Here is a 20,624-nt window from a genome sequence, read left to right as displayed (position 1 = left end):
TTTGCACAGCCATGTATATAGCTATATATAAATACATTTAGGCCGCAGTGGCTTGCTCAGCCTCACAGGTCGCAGGCTGAGCGCTGCAGGCGCTCACACATTTCCCTCCAGATCAAGAGATTTCAAACCCACTTTTATAAAATGTCGTCTGAGTCATCTCGAGAAGGAGATGTCCTGATATGAAAATATTTTTTAGCCTTAAGAGGAAATGAAACAGTTTCTAAGAAGGAAGAAATTCGTCTTCCTTCCCCTTCATAAACCACTGAAATCCCCACAAACGGTGAAATTTGATAAGAATCTTGCTCAGCGGTTCTGTAGAAAATGAGTGTTTCTCCTGTTCCTCAGCTCCTCACACATTGTAGGCTTTGATTGTTTTATTTTTTCTGTTCTCTGGGTCCTTTTGGGTCTTTCTTTCCCATACTTCTTTATTTCTAAGTGATTTTCACCCGTCCCAGCTGCGGGGTGTTTCAGGAGCCCGGGTGGGTGTTTTCTGCCGTGGTTCAGTGATAACAGGAAGGGGGTTGGGTTGGGTCTGGGTTGGTTTGGGTTGGTTTGGGTTGGGTTTCGTTGGAGCAGGGGGCCCTGCAGGTGTGGGGCTGCGCCCTGTGGGTGTCCCCGGGCAGAGGTGACACCTGCAGCGCTGCTGGGCTGGCATTCGGCCTGGGGCTCGCTCCGGGGGGTTCCAGTCCCAGCAGGCTCCGTGCAGGCGGCCTTGGTGGTCCAGGGGTGACGTTCCAGGGATGCCTGTCCCCGTCCCATCCCTGAGCATTTGGGGTTCAGAACTGTCCCCTGGCTGTCGGTCTGGCTGTGCCAGCTGGGCTGGGAGCTGTTCCCGGGCTCACTGAACAACGGGGAACCTGCTCTTGGGAGGGTTTGTGCCAGTCTGTCCGTGTCCGAAATCCCAGCTCTCACAGACCTCTCACTTCTCCTGGCCCTGCTCCCGCTCTCCCCACAGCCACCCCTTCCCTCGCGTGTTCAGCTCCTGCAGCAAGAGGCAGCTGGAGAGCTACTTCCAGAAGGGAGGGGGCATGTGCCTCTTCAACCTGCCCGACACCAAGGACCTGGTGGTGGCGCGGAAATGTGGGAACGGCTTCCGGGAGGAGGGAGAGGACTGTGACTGCGGGGAGGTGGAGGTACGGGGGGTCCTGCTGGGGCTGCAGGGGGGGTTCTGCTGGGGGAACTGGGGGGAACTGCTGTGGGAACTGGGGGGACCTGCTGGGGATGGAGGTACAGAGTGACCCCATAGGGATGGAGGTACAGAGTGACCCCATAGGGATGGAGGTACAGAGTGACCCTGTGGGGATGGAGGAACAGTGACCCTGTGGGGATGGAGGTACAGTGACCCTGTGGGGATGGAGGTACAGAGTGACCCTGTGGGGATGGAGGTACAGAGTGACCCTGTGGGGATGGGGTACAGAGTGACCCTGTGGGGATGGGGTACAGAGTGACCCTGTGGGGATGGAGGTACAGAGTGACCCCATAGGGATGGGGTACAGTGACCCTGTGGGGATGGAGGTACAGTGACCCTGTGGGGATGGGGTACAGTGACCCTGTAGGAATGGGGTACAGAGTGATCCTGTGGGGTACAGAGTGACCCCTCTTGCAGCCCACCTCAGCTGAGGGAATTCCTGCATTTCCAAGGGCATTTCCAAGGGAAGGGTTTGCTGTCACCACAGGGATTCCATCCCAAGGGCTTTTCCCAGTCATCCCTTCCTGAATCCATTTATCCCAGTCCTGAACTCCTTCTTGACTTTTCCCTTGAGTTCTTCGCCATGCCCTCCGTGCCTCAGCTTCCCCACTTGCAGGAAGAGAAGGGCAATGCTGTGACGGGTGGAGAAGGGGCTGGGGGCAGCGCTGGGGAAGGGATGGAACCCTCTCCCATGGAGCTGTCCTCTCCACGCAGGAATGCACCAACCCCTGCTGCAACGCTCACAACTGCACGCTCAAGGAGGGGGCCCAGTGTGCCCACGGCGACTGCTGCCACAGCTGCAAGGTGGGACCCCACCCTGCCCACCTGGTGCCCATGGGATGAGGTGGAGACCCGGCCCTGCCATTCCCATGGGATTCCTGTGCTGCTTGTCCCTGTGCCCGATGAGCAGGGTCCGTGCATAACCTTGTGTCTGCAGGAGAACCCTGGAATGGGCTGGGTGGGAAGGGACCCCAAAGCCCACCCAGTGTCACCCCCGCCGTGGCGGGGACGCCTTCCATCATCCCAGGCTGCTCCAAGCCCTGTCCAACCTCACCTGGGACACTGCCAGGGATCCAGGGGATCCACAGCCTGGCCTGGGGCACCTCCAGGGATCCAGGGGATCCACAGCCTGGCCTGGGACACTGCCAGGGATCCAGGGGATCCACAGCCTGGCTTGGGGCACTGCCAGGGATCCAGGGGATCCACAGCCTGGCCTGGGACACTGCCAGGGATCCAGGGGATCCACAGCCTGGCCTGGGACACTGCCAGGGATCCACAGCTGCTCCGGGCACCCTGTGCCAGGGCCTGCCCACCCTGCCAGGGATCAATTCCTGAATCCCAATCTCCCATCCATCCCTGCCCTCTGGCAGTGGGAAGCCATTCCCTGTGTCCTGTCCCTCCAGGCCCTTTTCCAAACTCCTCTCCAGGAGGGTTCCCTCTGGCAGCTTTGTGGCGGGGGTCCAGCTGAGGGACGCGTCCCTGTCCCCTGGCAGCCCCCAGCAGTGTCACAGGGGACCTGTGAGATGTTCCCAGCCAGGAGGGCCAGGCCCCCGCGTGCCCCCGGCTCTGCGCCGACGTCCCCTGTCCCCCGCAGCTGAAGGCGGCGGGGACGATGTGCCGGGAAGCCGCGGGATCCTGCGACCTGCCGGAATACTGCACCGGAGCGTCGCCGTACTGCCCGGCCAACGTGTACCTGCTGGACGGCTCGTCCTGCGCCCGCGGGGAGGCCTACTGCAACAACGGCATGTGCATGACGCACCAGCAGCAGTGCGTGCAGCTCTGGGGGCCAGGTCAGTGCCCCCGCCGGGCCAGCCTCGGCTGAGGAGCCCCTGGGCTGTCAGAGCTGGGGCCCGGCGAGAACTGGGGTGTCAGAGCTGGGGCCCGGTGAGAATTGGGGTGTCAGAGCTGGGGCCCGGTGAGAATTGGGGTGTCAGAGCTGGGACCCTGTGAGAATTGGGGTGTCAGAGCTGGGGCCCGGTGAGAACTGGGGTGTCAGAGCTGGGACCCTGTGAGAACTGGGGTGTCAGAGCTGGGGCCCGGTGAGAATTGGGGTGTCAGAGCTGGGGCCCGGCGAGAACTGGGGTGTCAGAGCTGGGGCCCAGTGAGAATTGGGGTGTCAGAGCTGGGGCCCGGTGAGAATTGGGGTGTCAGAGCTGGGGCCCGGTGAGAATTGGGGTGTCAGAGCTGGGGCCCGGTGAGAACTGGGGTGTCAGAGCTGGGGCCCGGTGAGAACTGGGGTGTCAGAGCTGGGGCCCGGTGAGAATTGGGGTGTCAGAGCTGGGGCCCGGTGAGAACTGGGGTGTCAGAGCTGGGGCCCGGTGAGAATTGGGGTGTCAGAGCTGGGGCCTGGCGAGAATTGGGGTGTCAGAGCTGGGGCCTGGCAAGAATTGGGGTGTCAGAGCTGGGGCTTGGTGAGAACTGGGGTGTCAGAGCTGGGGCTTGGTGAGAATTGGGGTGTCAGAGCTGGGACCCTGTGAGCCCCTGGGGTGTCAGAGCTGGGGCCCAGTGAGAATTGGGGTGTCAGAGCTGGGGCCCGGTGAGAACTGGGGTGTCAGAGCTGGGGCCCGGTGAGAACTGGGGTGTCAGAGTTGGGACCTGGTGAGAATTGGGGTGTCCGAGCTGGGGCCCAGTGAGAACTGGGGTGTCAGAGTTGGGACCCTGTGAGAATTGGGGTGTCAGAGCTGGGGCCTGGTGAGAATTGGGGTGTCAGAGCTGGATCCCTGTGAGAATTGGGGTGTCAGAGCTGGGACCCTGTGAGCCCTTGGGGTATCAGTGCTGGGGCCCTGTGAGAACTGGGGTGTCAGAGCTGGGGCCTGGTGATCCTTTGGGGTGTCAGAGCTGGGACCCTGTGAGCCCCTGGGGTGTCAGAGCTGGATCCATGTGATCCTTTTGTGTGCTGAATCCCTGTGATCCCTTGGGTGTCAGAGCTGGATCCCTGTGATCCCTTGGGTGTCAGAGCTGGATCCCTGTGATCCTTCGGGGTGTCACTGCTGGATCCCTGTGATCCTTCGGGGTGTCAGAGCTGGATCCCTGTTGGGTTCCCGTGGCCTCTGCCCTTGGGGCTGGGGGTGTGGATGCAGGCCCTGGCACAGGGTGCCCAGATTTGCCGTGGCTGCCCCTGGATCCCTGGCAGTGCCCAAGGCCGGGTTGGACACTGGGGCTGGAAGCAGCCTGGGACAGTGGGAGGTGTCCCTGCCCAGGGCTGGGGGGGCACAGCATGGGCTTTAAGGTCCCTTCCAACCCAACCCATTCCATGACCAAAATCCTCCACAAGACTCCAGAAAAAGGGAATTTCATCCCTCGTGTCCTGGCCCGGCAGCCACGGCGGCAGCTCCCGGGAGAGCTTTCCGCGGTGCGTTCTCCATGAGCGCCCAGCTGCTGCTCCTGCTGCCGGGATCCCTGCCTGCGTTCCCAGGACCTTTCCGCTGTGCGCAGGAGCGTGGCCAGCGCCCGACGCCTGTTTCCAGGACGTGAACATGGCAGGGAACACCTACGGCAACTGCGGCAAGGACAGCCACGGCCGCTACGTCAAGTGTGACAAGAGGTGGGTGCGGTGCCGGCCCCGGGGCGCCCCGTGTCCCCCTCCTGCACCCCCTGCCCCTGACACCCCTGCCGAGGGACTGGGGCCCTACCTCAGCCTCCAGGCGTCGGCCCTTGGGGCAGCCCTGCTTGGGACCCGAGGGAGCCTCCAGGCCCTTCTTGGGCTCTGTCCCCGTCGCTGCTGGGAGGTTGGACCCGGTGATCTCCGGGTCTTTTCCAGCCTAAGCGATGCTGTGACGCTGCTGTCCCACCACGAGCACCTCCCAGCCCAGCCCGATGGGAAATCAGAGCCAGTGCCAGCTGGAGATGCTCTCCAGGGAGCGTGCTCCGCGGTGTTCCCAGAGATTCCGGGGGGTCAGAGCCTCCCCGTCCCCATGGCTGATTCCTGTCACCGAGACACACAAAGCAGTCACGCGCAGACAAGAGATTTTCGCAAGGCAGAGTTCCTTCCGATCCAGCTCACAGCCGAGAGAGCGGAGAGAAGAGAGCCCTTTCTTTATTTCTTATTTTTTATCCATTTGTGGGTCTAGCAGAAGATTGGCTTTTTGGGGTTAAACACCCCTCAGCCTCAGTGGCCAGACCAATTGTCAGTTACAATTGTTTTCAGGTTAGAAATATGCAAACAAAGGACAGAGAATGAAAAACAAAGGATTTGTTTATGTTACATTTGTGGGAAAAGGTAGAAAACTGCTCTAATATTCTACAGTAACTAAAAGATCTGACTCCATTTCCAAAGGCTTTAAAAACTCAGAAACACCAGGGTAACAGTTTCCCTCCATCATTTCCGTGCTGTCCACGGCTTCACCTGCCGAGCCTCTCCGGCGCGGCCGTAAATCCAGCGGGAACGATCCCGGGGCTGGGAGCGCTTGGGGCCGCTGCCCCGTGCCCCAGCTGCCCTCGGCTGTGCCCGCTGCAGGGATGCCATGTGTGGGAAGATCCAGTGCCAGAGCTCCGCCAAGAAGCCGCAGGGCACCAACACGGTGTCCATCGACACCACCATCCGCTTCAAGGGCCGCGAGGTCAAGTGCCGGGGCACCTTCGTCTACAGCGCCAAGGACGACCAGGAGGATCTGTCCGACCCCGGGCTGGTGCTGACGGGCACCAAATGTGGAGATGGCATGGTGAGTGCCCCGTCCTGGGGTGGGCTCTCCCGCAGGTCACCGTCTGTCTTGGTTTGGAACGACAGGTGTCTGCCAGGGAAAGCTGGGGCTGCCCTTGGAATGGGGAATGTGAACCCCCTCCCTCTGATTTATTGTGATTTTGCAGTTGAGGGGGATTTCAGGCAGAGATATGGGAGTAGGAGTAACAGGTCTTTACTGGGAATATTAAAATGCAAATGCATTATATTAAAAAACAAGCGAACAACAACAAAAAAAATCGTAGAAACCCTGACAGAGTCAGAACACGACCTGACCCCCTGTTGGTCTGGGAGCTGGACACAGCCCAGATCAATCCTCCTGCAGTGCCGGGTGTGGCTCTGGTGGAGCAGAGAGGATCCTGCAGAAGGTTCCGTGGTGCTGAGGTGCTCCGGGGTTCCTCTGGCGATCCAGCGCACACGGGCTGTGCTGCTGTTCCCTGTCCCGGGTTTGATCCGGCTGGGAATGCCGGGCTCCTCCCCTGGGCTGATGGAATTGTCTCAGGCCTGCAGTGAGCCTGGAGGGCCCCTGAACAGCAGAGATCCCTGCGGGGAGGAGGGAAGGGATAAAAACAGTGACACACCTGGTTTAACAGGAGATAAACCCCAGAGTCATGAGGGACAGGTCCTGGAAGGGATAAAAACAGTGACACACCTGGTTTAACAGGAGATAAACCCCAGAGTCATGAGGGACAGGTCCTGGAAGGGATAAAGTACAGTGACACACCTGGTTTAACAGGAGATAAACCCCAGAGTCATGAGGGACGGGTCCTGGAAGGGATAAAAATAGTGACACACCTGGTTTAACAGGAGATAAACCCCAGAGTCGTGAGGGACGGGTCCTGGAAGGGATAAAAACAGTGACACACCTGGTTTAACAGGAGATAAACCCCAGAGTCATGAGGGACGGGTCCTGGAAGGGATAAAGAACAGTGACACACCCGGTTTAATGGGAGATAAACCCCAGAGTCATGAGGGACAGGTCCTGGAAGGGATAAAAACAGTGACACACCTGGTTTAACGGGAGATAAACCCCAGAGTCATGAGGGATGAGTCCTGGAAGGGATAAAAACAGTGACACACCTGGTTTAACAGGAGATAAACCCCAGAGTTGTGAGGGACGGGTCCTGGAAGGGATAAAGAATGGTGACACACCTGGTTTAACAGGAGATAAACCCCAGAGTCGTGAGGGACGGGTCCTGGAAGGGATAAAAACAGTGACACACCTGGTTTAACAGAGGATAAACCCCAGAGTCATGAGGGACAGGTCCTGGAAGGGATAAAAACAGTGACACACCTGGTTTAACAGGAGATAAACCCCAGAGTCATGAGGGACGGGTCCTGGAAGGGATAAAAACAGTGACACACCTGGTTTAACAGGAGATAAACCCCAGAGTTGTGAGGGACGGGTCCTGGAAGGGATAAAGAACAGTGACACACCTGGTTTAACAGAGGATAAACCCCAGAGTTGTGAGGGACGGGTCCTGGAAGGGATAAAGAGCAGTGACACACCTGGATTAACAGGAGATAAACCCCAGAGTTATGAGGGACGGGTCCTGGAAGGGATAAAAACAGTGACACACCTGGTTTAACAGCTGCCCATTAACAGAAGGTGCCCGCCCCCTCGCCCTGGAGTTATGAGGAGAGGGTCATGGAAGAGATAAAGCAAACACCTCCCCGGCAGGTTCCGGCAGATGGGAATGGAATACACACTTTTGGTCACACACTGCAGCCCAAGACAGCGTCTCTGGGCGCTGACCCCGCTCCAGGGTGCTCATGTCCCTTCCCAGGGTCACAGCCGGGCCCTGGGCTGTGGTTCCGTCCACAGCCTCGGTGACACCTCGACCGCGGCCACCAGGCGTTTGTACGCCACCAGATCCTTCTCACCTGCCGCATTTGTGGGCATCGCTCAGTCGTGTTTAGGCCACCAAATTGTTCTCTCTGCCCTCTAAGCTTCTTCGCCAAATCAGCTCCGAGCGGAGCGACCCCAGCGGGAATTGCCCCAGGATTTGATGGATGAGGCCTCCTCCTGTGAAGAGACTGTTTCCCAGAGGAAAGAGGAAATCTCTGCCAGGAATCAAATGCGTGTGACAAATCCGGGGCTAACAGGGCATTGGTCTGTGCTCCAAGCACTTTAGAGGGGCTCAGCTGAGCTGAGAGAGGGCAGAGGCTGCCGGGGGACACGGCAGGAGGGATGTGTTCCAGAGAGGGCTGGCTGTGGACACACAGCCCTCCCCGTCTGGCATTTTAACACTGACATTTTCATGAGGAAATCTGGCCCGTTTCGAAATCCAGCGTTGTTTGTTTTGGCCAGCGCCTGGGTTTTAGGGCCAGATGGGAAATGGTTTCTCCAGGAGCTGGCAGGTGGGCTGTGTGTGGAGGGGCTGGGCTCTGCTGAGCCGCCCTGGATAGGGAACGGGGGTGAAATCCCTTGGCTGGAACAACGCGATTTCACCACCCTGCATTTTCCAACCCTCGAACCCTTCGGAGAACCCCCAGCAGCGCCGCCACTCCCCTCCCCTGGGTCCTCCTCTGACCCGAGCCCCTCGTGTCCCCCGCAGGTGTGCAAGGACCGCCGGTGCCAGAACGCGTCCCTGTTCGAGCTGGAGAAGTGCGTGTCCCGCTGCCACGGCCACGGGGTGAGCGCAGCGCTGCTGGCACCCGCAGGGAGTTCCTGGGATCGGGGACAGGGGTTTGGGCCAGACCAAGGGATGGGCCCCGTGAGCCAGCGGGTTTCTGCCGTCCAGACCCCTCCCGTGCCGCAGCTCCGGGTGGGGCTGGGCTGGGACCTGCGCGCACCCGTGTCCAAGTGAGAGGAAGGAGATCGTTCGTGGTGCAATCACCACCTGCAAAGCTTGGATCCGGGCCTGATTTGAGCTGGAGAGCCTTTGGAGCTCAGAGCAGGTGCCTGGTCCCCCTGAGAGCAAAACAAGAGCTGGAAAGAGAACTGGGACGGCAGAAGTGCAGGGAAATGGTTCCGGGGATGGGAGGAGACACTGTCCTCCAGGGCTGAAAGGTTACAGAGGATGGAGCTCTGTGGAGGGCAGGGCTTTGTCAGATGGCAAACAGAAACTGCCGTGGGAATTCCTGCTGGTTGCCGAAGGGATGTGACACATAAAACATCTGTTCACCCTTCTGTGACAGGTAAAACATCCACATCTGCCCTTCTGCGCTGCCCAGCGCGGTTTAGGCTCTCAGAGCTGGAGCTGCTCAGCCTGGAGTAGAGAGGGTTCCGGGGAGACCTTCTGGAACCTTCCAGCGCTAAAAAGGGAATCTAAAAAAGAGGGAGAGTGACTTTTTACAGGGGCAGGTAATGACAGGAGCAGGGGGAATGGCTTCAGACAGAAAGAAGAGATGTAGATGGGATATGGGGCAGGAATTGCTCCCAGGCACAGGGTGCCCAGAGCAGCCTGGCAGTGTCCCAGGCCAGGCTGGACATTGGGATTGGAGCATCCTGGGACAGAGGGAGGTGTCCCTGCCATGGCAGGGGTGGCACTGGAGGAGCTTTGGGGTCTCTTCCAACCCAACCCATTCCAGGATTCTGTGATGTCCAAGGGGGAGCATTGTTGGGGTGAAGCTCCTTCAGCGCAGACCTCTGTCTCCATCCGTTCATTCCTGCCCTGCCATCGTTCCCACACTTCCCTGGCCGTGTCCAAGGCTCTCCTCTGTCCCCAGGTCTGCAACAGCAACAAGAACTGTCACTGTGACCCCGGCTGGGCCCCCCCGTTCTGCGAGAAGCCGGGGCTGGGTGGCAGCGTGGACAGCGGCCCCGTGCAGAGCCACAGTGAGTCTCAGCTCGGCCCCAGGGTGCTCCCAGAGGGGCTGGGTGGGGCCCGGCCGGGCAGCCCCACGGCTCTGGATGGTCAGTGGTCACCCACTGCCCTCTCCCCAGAGTGTGACCAGCGGGGATGTCCCCAGCTCGGGTGGGCAGCCCCACGGCTCTGGATGGTCAGTGGTCACCCACTGCCATCAGAGGCCACTGAGGGCAGTTCCCTCCCCGGGGTGTGACCAACAGGGATGTCCCCAGCTCGGCCGGACAGCCCCACGGCTCTGGATGGTCAGTGGTCACCCACTGCCCTCTCCCCGGGGTGTGACCAGCAGGGATGTCCCCAGCTCGGCCGGACAGCCCCATGGCTCTGGATGGTCAGTGGTCACCCACTGCCCTCTCCCCGGGGTGTGACCAGCAGGGATGTCCCCAGCTCGGCCGGACAGCCCCATGGCTCTGGATGGTCAGTGGTCACCCACTGCCCTCTCCCTGGGGTGTGACCAGCGGGGATGTCCCCAGCTCGGGTGGGCAGCAGTGGGCAGATGGCGTCACCACTTCCACCGAGCGAGGCCGGCGGCTGCTCCGGCCCCTCGCTCACCCCTGCGCTTCCCCTGCCAGACCACGAGTCCATCCTGATCGCCGTCCTCGTCATCTTCCTCTTCCTCCTGCCCGCCCTGACGCTCAGCATCTACTACTGGTACCGGCAGGAGAACTCTCTGCTCAGCAGGTGGATCAGGGAGACGAGGCACAGGAGCCAGGAGCGCTGCAGGTGTGTGGGGCGCCCCAAACCCTCCCCGCCCCAAGGCCTGCAGCGCTCACCCGGCCTGCCGGGGGCACGGGGCGGTGCACGGAGCCCGTCCTGCTGCGGGACCCGCTCCGGAGAGTGACCCGCTCTGTCCTGGGGCACCCAGGGCTCCCAGCAATTCCCTGAGCCTGGGCACCAAGGGACAGGACAGGCCCAGGGAGCCCGAAAGGTGGCCTGGCACCGAGGAGAAATGTCATTCCTTGTGGGCTGCCCCTCACCGAATGGCCATCACAGACTGACCATCACACACTGACCATCACACACTGACCATCACACACTGACCATCACACACTGACTATCCCTGACCATCACACACTGACCATCCCTGCCCCTCACACACTGACCATCACACACTGACCATGACACACTGACCATCCCTGCTCTCCATCACACGCTGACCATCCCTGACCATCACACACTGACCATCACACACTGACCATCACACACTGACCATCCCTGACCATCACACACTGACCATCCCTGTCCATCACACACTGACCATCACACACTGACCATCACACACTGACCATCCCTGCTATCCATCACACACTGACCATCACACACTGACCATCCCTGCCCCTCACACACTGACCATCACACACTGACCATCCCTGACCATCACACACTGACCATCCCTGCCCCTCACACACTGACCATCACACACTGACCTTCCCTGTCCATCACACACTGACCATCCCTGCTATCCATCACACACTGACCATCACACACTGACCATCCCTGACCATCACACACTGACCATCACACACTGACCATCCCTGCTATCCATCACACACTGACCATCACACACTGACCATCCCTGACCATCACACACTGACCATCACACACTGACCATCACACACTGACCATCCCTGACCATCACACACTGACCATCCCTGCTATCCATCACACACTGACTATCACACACTGACCATCCCTGACCATCCCTACCCCATAGACTGATCATCCCTGCTGCCCCTCACACACTGACCATCCCTGACCATCACACACTGACCATCACACACTGACCATCCCTGCTATCCATCACACGCTGACCATCACACACTGACCATCCCTGACCATCACACACTGACCATCCCTGCTATCCATCACACACTGACCATCACACACTGACCATCCCTGACCATCACACACTGACCATCACACACTGACCATCACACACTGACCATCCCTGTCCATCACACACTGACCATCACACACTGACCATCCCTGCCCCTCACACACTGACCATCACACACTGACCATCCCTGTCCATCACACACTGACCATCCCTGCTGTCCATCACACACTGACCATCCCTGACCATCACACACTGACCATCACACACTGACCATCCCTGTTCCCCAGCAGTGAGGGCTGGCTGTTAATGAGGTGTTAATTGGGACGGGAGCTGATGGGCAGCGTTTCCAGGCTGCTGGTGCTCCCTGGTTGTTTCACTGTGCCGTGTCCCTAACCCCCAGCAGGAACAAATCCATCGGTCGGAAGTCGAGCAGCGCCCATCCCAAAGCTGCTTTCACCCTGAGGAACATTTCAGCCTCCAGCCACCCCTCACAGGTCAGTGATAACTCACTGAGGTCAGTGATAACTCATGTCAGTGATAACTCAGAGAGGTCAGTGATAACTCAGGTCAGTGATAACTCACAGAGGTCAGTGATAACTCAGGTCAGTGATAACTCACAGAGGTCAGTGATAACTCACTCAGGTCAGTGATAACTCACTCAGGTCAGTGATAACTCACTCAGGTCAGTGATAACTCAGATCAGTGATAACTCAGGTCAGTGATAGCTCAGGTCAGTGATACCTCACTGAGGTCAGTGATAACTCACTCAGGTCAGTGATAACTCACAGAGGTCAGTGATAACTCAGGTCAGTGATAACTCAGGTCAGTGATAACTCACAGAGGTCAGTGATAACTCACTGAGGTCAGTGATAACTCAGGTCAGTGATAACTCAGGTCAGTGATAGCTCAGGTCAGTGATACCTCACTGAGGTCAGTGATAACTCAGGTCACTGATAGCTCAGGTCAGTGATACCTCACTGAGGTCAGTGATAACTCAGGTCACTGATAACTCATTGAGGTCAGTGATAACACACTGAGGTCAGTGATAACTCAGGTCACTGATAGCTCACTCAGGTCAGTGATAACTCACTGAAAACTCAACCCCATTCTCCTTTCTCCTCCATCAGGGCGCACGGACCGCGTTCCTCCCCAAATCCGGCACTGCCCAGCCCGGCTCTCAGCCCATCAACGTCGTCCACCCCCTTCGCCCGGCTCCCCATTCCATCCCCCCCCGCCCCAGAGACCCCAAACCCGCCAGGCCCCCTCCCCCAGCCAGCAAATCCCCCCTGCTCCCCCCCAAAGCCGGCGCCTCCCAGGCCAAGCTCCCACCTCCGAAGAAACCTCTCCCCTGCAGCCCCGTGAGGACCCCGCAGGTGAGCGGCACCGCCCGGCTCTGCTGCCCGTCCTTGGGGCTGGCTTTGGGCTGGCTTTGGGCTGGTTTGGGGCTGGTTTTGGGCTGGCTTTGAGCTGGCTTTGGGCTGGCTTTGGGCTGGATTTGGGCTGGCTTTGGACTGGTTTTGGGCTGGATTTGGGCTGGATTTGGGCTGGATTTGGGCTGGATTTGGGCTGGATTTGGGCTGGCTTTGGACTGGTTTTGGGCTGGATTTGGGCTGGCTTTGGGCTGGCTTTGGGCTGGATTTGGGCTGGATTTGGGCTGGCTTTGGGCTGTCTTTGGTCTTTCTTTGGGCTGGTTTTGGGCTGGCTTTGGGCTGGCTTTGGGCTGGATTTGGGCTGGATTTGGGCTGGTTTTGGGCTGGATTTGGGCTGGATTTGGGCTGGCTTTGGGCTGGCTTTGGGCTGGATTTGGGCTGGTTTGGGGCTGGCTTTGGGCTGGATTTGGGCTGGTTTGGGGCTGGCTTTGGGCTGGCTTTGGGCTGGCTTTGGGCTGGCTTTGGGCTGGATTTGGGCTGGCTTTGGGCTGGCTTTGGGCTGTCTTTGGTCTTTCTTTGGGCTAGCTTTGGGCTGAGCTCTGCTAAGGAGCTGTCACAGCACCCCTGGGTGGAGGGCTGGACCTGTTCTAACATGGCAGGAAGCCCATTAGACCTGAGGATGTTTTACGGGTTTTGTGGGCGTTGTTCCGTGCTTTGAAGCATCTCCGCTCTGCAGCGGGAGGGAGCTGTGTGGGAGCTCCCCGGACGTTCCTCTAAGGGTTTTGTCTCTCCCTGTGCCCCCCGTGATCCCAGGTGGTCCCAAAGCACCAAGCCCCGCGCCGGCCGCTGCCGGGGACTCCCCTCCTGGCCAAGGAGCTGCCCCCTGCACACGGACAGACCCTGCTGGTCATGGTCCCTCCTACCAACTTCAGGGTGTCCGCTGGCTCCAGCCACCCCGCCAGGCCGTTCAAGTGAGTGTGGGGGCGGCTGGTGACCCCAGAGCTGGGCTGCAGCCAGTGGAGGCGCGGGGGGCTCCCCTGGGAGGGACATCCCAAAGGGCCACAGCCACGGCTCCACCTGGGGTGACGCCCCCAGGCTGGCGCACCGTGACCCGGCTGGGCGGGGAAAGGGGCCGGGATGGGGGAGATGCCACCCCCGGGAAGGGCCCCAGGGCATGGAGGGAGCTGCTGGGGATGAGGGAGGGAAGGGATGGTGCTGATGCTCTCTCCCCTTTCCTCCCTGCAGACCGATGCCACCTCAAAGGTGAGTGGAGAACACTTACAGACCCCTGGGGGGTGGCCTTGGGGTGAGCACTGGGCTGGGAAATGGGGATCAGTCCTTCCCAGGGGCTCCTGGATGAGCAGGACACGTTCCCCTGGGCACTGGGCTGGGAAATGGGGATCAGTCCTCCTTACTAAGGGGCTCCTGGATGAGCAGGACACATCCCTCTGGGCACTGGGCTGGGACATGGGGATCAGTCCTTCCCAAGGGGCTCCTGGATGAGCAGGACACATTCCCCTGGGCACTGGGCTGGGACATGGGGATCAGTCCTCCTTCCCAAGGGGCTCCTGGATGAACAGGACACATCCCTCTGGGCACTGGGCTGGGACATGGGGATCAGTCCCCCTTCCCAGGGGCTCCTGGATGAGCAGGGTGTGTCCCTCTGGGCACTGGGCTGGGACATGGGGATCAGTCCTTCCCAGGGGCTCCTAGATGAGCAGGACACGTTCCCTCCAGGCACTGGGCTGGGAAATGGGGATCAGTCCTTCCCAGGGGCTCCTGGATGAGCAGGACACATTCCCCTGGGCACTGGGCTGGGAAATGGGGATCAGTCCCCCTTCCCAGGGGCTCCTGGATGAGCAGGACACATCCCTCTGGGCACTGGGCTGGGACATGGGGATCAGTCCTCCTTCCCAGGGGCTCCTGGATGAGCAGGACACATTCCTCTGGGCACTGGGCTGGGAAATGGGGATCAGTCCCCCTTCCCAGGGGCTCCTGGATGAGCAGGACACATTCCTCTGGGCACTGGGCTGGGAAATGGGGATCAGTCCCCCTTCCCAGGGGCTCCTGGATGAGCAGGACACATCCCTCTGGGCACTGGGCTGGGAAATGGGGATCAGTCCCCCTTCCCAGGGGCTCCTGGATGAGCAGGACACATCCCTCTGGGCACTGGGCTGGGACATGGGGATCAGTCCTTCCCAGGGGCTCCTGGATGAGCAGGACACATCCCTCTGGGCACCAGGGAGGCTGGGGGCAGCTGTGTCCCAGGGAATGGAGGATGTGGGTTTTCCAGTTGGGAGATCAAGTCCAAGTCCTCTGCAGTGCCACTCCTGCTCCCAGCTGCTCTCCTCTGCTGAACCCTCTGGGTGTGGGGCCGTGGAGCCCCAGGGGATCCACTCCTGCCAGCCAGACCCGGCGCCGTGTCCATGCAGGAATTCCCGAGCTGGGGAACGTGCTGGAGGAGCTGGTGGATGCCTGCTGCCTGCACTCAAAGCGGTTGTCTCCGTTCTCTTTCCTCTTCTGCAGGCCAGTCCCAGCCATCAAAGCCCAGGCCACCTCCCTCTCCTCCAAGAAGTGACAGTCCAGGACGCCCGACCCGCCCTTGCTGAGCTGGCTCTCCTGATTTGCACTGCCGTGGCCACAGGGCTCCCCCGTCCCTCTTGTTTCAGTAACCCTTTTGATACCAGAGGACTATTTTTGTAAGACAGAATTTGTACTCAGCACACCAACTGTAGTGGCGGGGTGGAGAGGGGACGTTGGTCCCACGGCTGAGCCAGGGGTCGGCTGGAGGTGGGTTTCCCACGGGGGAGATCCCACCACGGCTCCTGGCACTGCTTCCCGGCCAATTTCCCTCCCATCTGTAGATCCTTTGGACGCTGCACGCGGGCCGGGGTGGAGTGACCCGGGGGGAGTGAACATCCCCGCCGACGGAAGATGCTGGTGACAGTGTGATGTCCTTGCAGCTACCTCCTCCTTCTCCTCCAGGCCCGGAGAGCCCCCAGCCCGCTGCCGCAGCCCCGGGCCGGGCGCCGTCTCGGGGGGACGCCACGAACGTGGCGCCCGCTTCGGGCTCCCCCTGACCTCCCGTCCCGCCGCGCCAGGAAAGGTGGTGACGGTGCCGGGGTCACCTGGAAGGAGAAACCTTCTGTCTGGGAATGTTTGAGGCTTCCCAGGGTGCTTTTGAGGGTTGCCTGCCCCTGGGCTCCGCGGTCCGAGGGGAAGGAGCCACGAGCCGGGAACAAGAGCGGCACCACTCCTGCCCGTGCCGCTGGCCGGTCCGGAGCCTCGGCCGAGCCGCTGCATTTCTCCGTGCCTCAGGCCCCCGTCGGGGGCGTTTGCTACCTCACAGGGCTGGTGTGAGGTTTGACAAAGGGACTCTCGGAAGGGCTTCCCGACCCTCCGTCCAAGGTGCTCTTGACCTGCACAGTTTGTGCCACTTTCCTGTGACTTGACCTGCGGCTCGATCAGGGTCTGGAATAACAACAAAGACTTGGAAAAGTCTCCCGGCTCCTCTGGCTCTTTTCTTGCTCCCCGTGCCCCGAACCTTCAGGCGCCAGGGGATCTCCAGGGCTCTGACCACACCAGAGCAAACAGATCCCGGGGATCCGGAAAGCCGGGATCCAGCTGTGTGTGACCTGCCGGCTACACTGTCTGGATCCCAGCTGAGCTGGGAAAAATCCTTTGGGGATGTGTCCCGCAGGTTCAGGGACAGCCTCAGGCAGCTGCTCTGGTGTTCCATTGTCCCCAGTGTCACAGAACAGGTGACTGCAGGTTCTGGGTGAAGCCACCTTAACCCAGGCTCTCCTTACCCTTGGGCTTTGTTTCCTGTTACTCAGGAACTTTTTATACTCTTCTGTAAGCAAAGCACAAAGCCTCATTATTGAACTTTTACCTTGCTTAGCACATTTCTCTGCTTGCTAAGGCCCAGCTGTGCACAGCACAAAACCACAGTCCTGTCCTCCCATGTCCTCATTCCCGTATTTTTTGGCTCTAGGCTGCACTGCGGTGAGAGTTTCCTGCTTTTTCCCTTTCCCACCCGGGCGGGTGCGTCCCGGGACACCCACACGCGTGGGACCGGGGGCTGGAGGCGGGGATCGGGGACAGCTTGGGTGTCCCGGTGGCACTAGATGGCAGCAGATGGCCACGGATCCTCCGCTCAGCCTCCTCCGGACTGCCGGGATTCCCAGGGACCGGCTCCTCCAGCGCAGCTCCTCTCCTTGATCCCCGTCCCCTGCCCCGTCATTTCCGATCCCACTGGAATCATCAGCTGGGCACGGGAGGTGCGGAGTGTTCCTGCTGGCTCGTGGAGCTTCCAGTTTGTCCCTGTGGACCTTTCCTTTTGTCAAGTGGAACGTGTGACAGGCTGGGAGAGCTGGGAATGTTCCCCTGGAGAAGGGAAAAATCCAGGGAATGCCTCCAGAGTCCCTGAAGGGGCTCCAGGAGAGCTGGAGAGGGACTGGGGACAAGGGCTGGAGGGACAGGACACAGGGAATGGCTTCCAGTGGGAAAGGGGAGATTGGGCTGGGATCTTGGGAACTGGGAATTCCTGGCTGGGAGGGTGGGGAGGGGCTGGGAATTCTGGAATTCCCAGCTTTGCTGTGGCTGCCCCTGGATCCCTGGCAGTGCCCAAGGCCAGGTTGGACATTGGGGACTGGGACAGTGGGAGGTGTCCCTGCCATGGCAGGGGTGTCCCTCGGTGGGATTTGGGGTCCCTTCCCTCCCAAACCACTCTGCTGTTCTGTGGCTGCCGCTCCCTGGCCCTTCAGGGCTCTCTGTCACCCACCACGGCCCCGGGGAAGCTGCTCGGGGTCTCCTCGATCTCAGGGGAGCTGCTGCCTCTGTCCCCACACCTCGGCTCCCTTCTCCAGCCTTGGCTCCCTCAGATGTCAGGTGGAGTCTCCAGCGCTGCTGTGCCACCCGTGCCCTGTCCTGAGCCCTGTCACGGGCTGGGGCGCTCGGGGTTTGCCCAGGGGGACAGGGAGCAGGGCCAGGTGGGACGGGGGGGTCCCCGTGGCTCCGGGGAGCTTCAGCCACCGCAGGCTCCTGGGGCCCTTTGCGGAGCCACCCCGGGTGAGAAGTTTCCTCCTGGGCTCCCTGGAGGTGAGTGGGAGGTGCCCCAGCTCTGCCCAGTGTGCTGAGCTGTCCTGGCCAGGCAGGCTCTGTCCCCGGGGGCAGCACCAGGTGACACCGCCGATGTAAAGTGTAAAACCACGGAACAGCCTGGCTTGGAAGGGATGGATCCGCCAGGATCGTCCAGCCCGGCTCCTGCCCTGTGCGCCCTGGACAGGACACTCCAACAGCCACACCCTGTGCCTGGGTGTGCTGCCAAAGGATTTATGAACAATTCCTTTTGTTTTCTCAGCCTTTTATTTTCTCCCTCTCTCTCTCTCTTTTTTTTTTTTTTTTAAATTTTCTCTTCCCTTTTGTTTTCCCCACTTGGTGCAGCATCCTGGGCTGCAGGACATGAAGGGGACCCGGAACAGGAGCGCCCAGCCTCAGGCAGGCAGCAGCTCCTGGGCACGGGGGGCTGCAGGCAGCCACCCACAAGCACAGAGCCAAAGGGAAAAAATCGAAGAGAGAAGGGGAAAAGCAGCGGAGCGGTTCATGAAGAGGCTCCAGTGGCCGGGGAAGTTGGGCCGTTTATCATCCCCCGGTCCTGTTCCTGCTTTCTGCAGTGTTTGGCAGGAGGGGATTGCTCTTTCCTGCCACCCAGGGCCGGCAGCTCCCTCCTCGGAGCCACCACTGGGCCCATTAAAAATGGAATCACAAAGCACGGCTGAATTTCCGTTCTCGGCATCAGCTGCTCTCTGTGCACGGAGAGGAGAGGAGAGGAGAGGAGAGGAGAGGAGAGGAGAGGAGAGGAGAGGAGAGGAGAGGAGAGGAGAGGAGAGGAGAGGAGAGGAGAGGAGAGGAGAGGAGAGGAGAGGAGAGGAGAGGAGAGGAGAGGAGAGGAGAGGAGAGGAGAGGAGAGGAGAGGAGAGGAGAGGAGAGGAGAGGAAGAATCCCTTCACAGAATTACCCAGCACGTGTCACACACCGAGGTCCTGTGGAGTGCTGTCGCTGAAGTGTTGCCTAAAGCTGATGTCTTATCTCCCGGATTCCCGAGTGCTCCTGGAGGAGTCGGTGCCTTTCAGTCCCGGCGCTGCGGAGCACAAGGTGAGCTCAGAGCACGAGGTGAGCTCGGCATTCCTGTGCCAGAGCAGCAGAGCAGGGGCAGCTCCTCCTCTGCAGTGTCCATGGGCTCAGCTCCCTCTCCATGGGCTCAGCTCCTATTCCATGGGCTCAGCTCCCCTCCCCTGGGCTCAGCTCCTCTCCATGGGCTCAGCTCCCCTTCCATGGGCACAGATCCTCTTCCATGGGCTCAGCTCCTCTCCATGGGCTCAGCTCCCTCTCCATGGGCTCAGCTCCCTCTCCATGGGCTCAGCTCCCTCTCCATGGGCTCAGCTCCCCTTCCATGGGCTCAGCTCCCCTTCCATGGGCTCAGCTCCTCTCCATGGGCTCAGCTCCCTCTCCATGGGCACAGCTCCTCTCCCTGGGCTCAGCTCCCCTTCCATGGGCTCAGCTCCCTCTCCATGGGCTCAGCTCCTCTCCATGGGCTCAGCTCCCTCTCCATGGGCTCAGCTCCCCTTCCATGGGCTCAGCTCCCCTTCCATGGGCTCAGCTCCTCTCCATGGACTCAGCTCCTCTTCCATGGGCTCAGCTCCCATTCCATGGGCACAGCTCCTCTTCCATGGGCTCAGCTTCCTCCCCAGCCCTCTGGGGGTCAGAGCCTCGGCAGGGAAACCCATGGAGAAATCAGGGCCAGTCTGGGAAACGTCCAAAGCTGGGGCTTGGTGAGGGTGAGGAGGATGAGGATGAGGATGAGGAGGAGGGATCCTGATGGAAAGGAGCTGTTTCTGCTGTCCACTGTGGTTTGGAGAACACAGGTGAGGGAAGGCAGGGGTGACCCTGGAGAGCACAGAAGTGTCCATGGAGAGCATAGGGATGTCCATGGAACACAGGGATATCCATGGAGAGCACAGGGATGTCCATGGAACACAGGGGTGTCCATGGAGAACAGGGGTGTCCATGGGGAGCACAGGGATGTCCATGGAGAGCACAGGGGTGTCCATGGAACACAGGGGTGTCCATGGAGAGCGCAGGGGTGTCCATGGACAACAGGGGTGTCCATGGAGAGCGCAGGGGTGACCCTGGAGAGCACAGAGGTGTCCCTGGAGCACAGGGATGTCCATGGAGAGCACAGGGGTGTCCATGGAGAGCACAGGGATGTCCATGGAGAACAGGGATGTCCATGGAGAGCACAGGAGTGTCCATGGAGAGCACAGGGATGTCCATGGAGAGCACAGAGGTGTCCATGGAGAGCACAGGGGTGTCCATGGAGAGCACAGGGATGTCCATGGAGAGCACAGAGGTGTCCATGGAGAGCACAGGTGTGTCTATGGAGAGCACAGGAGTGTCCATGGAGAGCACAGGGGTGTCCATGGAGAGCATGGGGGTGTCCATGGAGAACAAAGGGGTGTCCATGGAACACAGGGGTGTCCATGGAGCACCCAAGCAGGGTGAGCTCAGGCCCCTGCTCAGTTCCCAGACACAGACACAGCTCTGGGACCAGGCTCAGGAGGAACAGATTTCATCTCCCTGTTCTCCTCAGCCCAGGGCTTTTCTTTATCAGCATTGCCTTTTACTGGGACAGGGTGAGACCCTGGCACAGATTCCCAGATTTGCTGTGGCTGCCCCTGGA

General features: G+C 60.1%; 1 protein-coding gene across 1 annotated transcript in view; it reads left to right on the top strand.

The window, feature by feature from the left end:
- LOC120766105 (disintegrin and metalloproteinase domain-containing protein 19-like) overlaps positions 1-16,365 on the top strand; it is a 23,526-nt gene extending 7,161 nt beyond the window's left edge. The window contains exons 2-14 of the mRNA XM_058424269.1: positions 906-1,133; positions 1,904-1,993; positions 2,784-2,979; positions 4,625-4,733; positions 5,646-5,850; positions 8,426-8,503; positions 9,540-9,648; positions 10,249-10,399; positions 11,914-12,007; positions 12,641-12,886; positions 13,697-13,854; positions 14,129-14,146; positions 15,410-16,365. Of these exons, the coding sequence (XP_058280252.1) occupies positions 906-1,133; positions 1,904-1,993; positions 2,784-2,979; positions 4,625-4,733; positions 5,646-5,850; positions 8,426-8,503; positions 9,540-9,648; positions 10,249-10,399; positions 11,914-12,007; positions 12,641-12,886; positions 13,697-13,854; positions 14,129-14,146; positions 15,410-15,461 (1,734 nt within the window). The 3' untranslated portion in view covers positions 15,462-16,365. The remainder of the gene's footprint in view (positions 1-905; positions 1,134-1,903; positions 1,994-2,783; positions 2,980-4,624; positions 4,734-5,645; positions 5,851-8,425; positions 8,504-9,539; positions 9,649-10,248; positions 10,400-11,913; positions 12,008-12,640; positions 12,887-13,696; positions 13,855-14,128; positions 14,147-15,409) is intronic.
- Positions 16,366-20,624: the final 4,259 nt, after the last annotated feature.

This window comes from Hirundo rustica (genome assembly GCF_015227805.2).
Source record: "Hirundo rustica isolate bHirRus1 chromosome 5 unlocalized genomic scaffold, bHirRus1.pri.v3 SUPER_5_unloc_3, whole genome shotgun sequence".
NCBI lineage: Eukaryota > Metazoa > Chordata > Aves > Passeriformes > Hirundinidae > Hirundo > Hirundo rustica.
The sequence above is the reverse complement of the archived record's forward strand: the minus strand, read 5'-3'. Positions and strand labels throughout refer to the sequence as shown.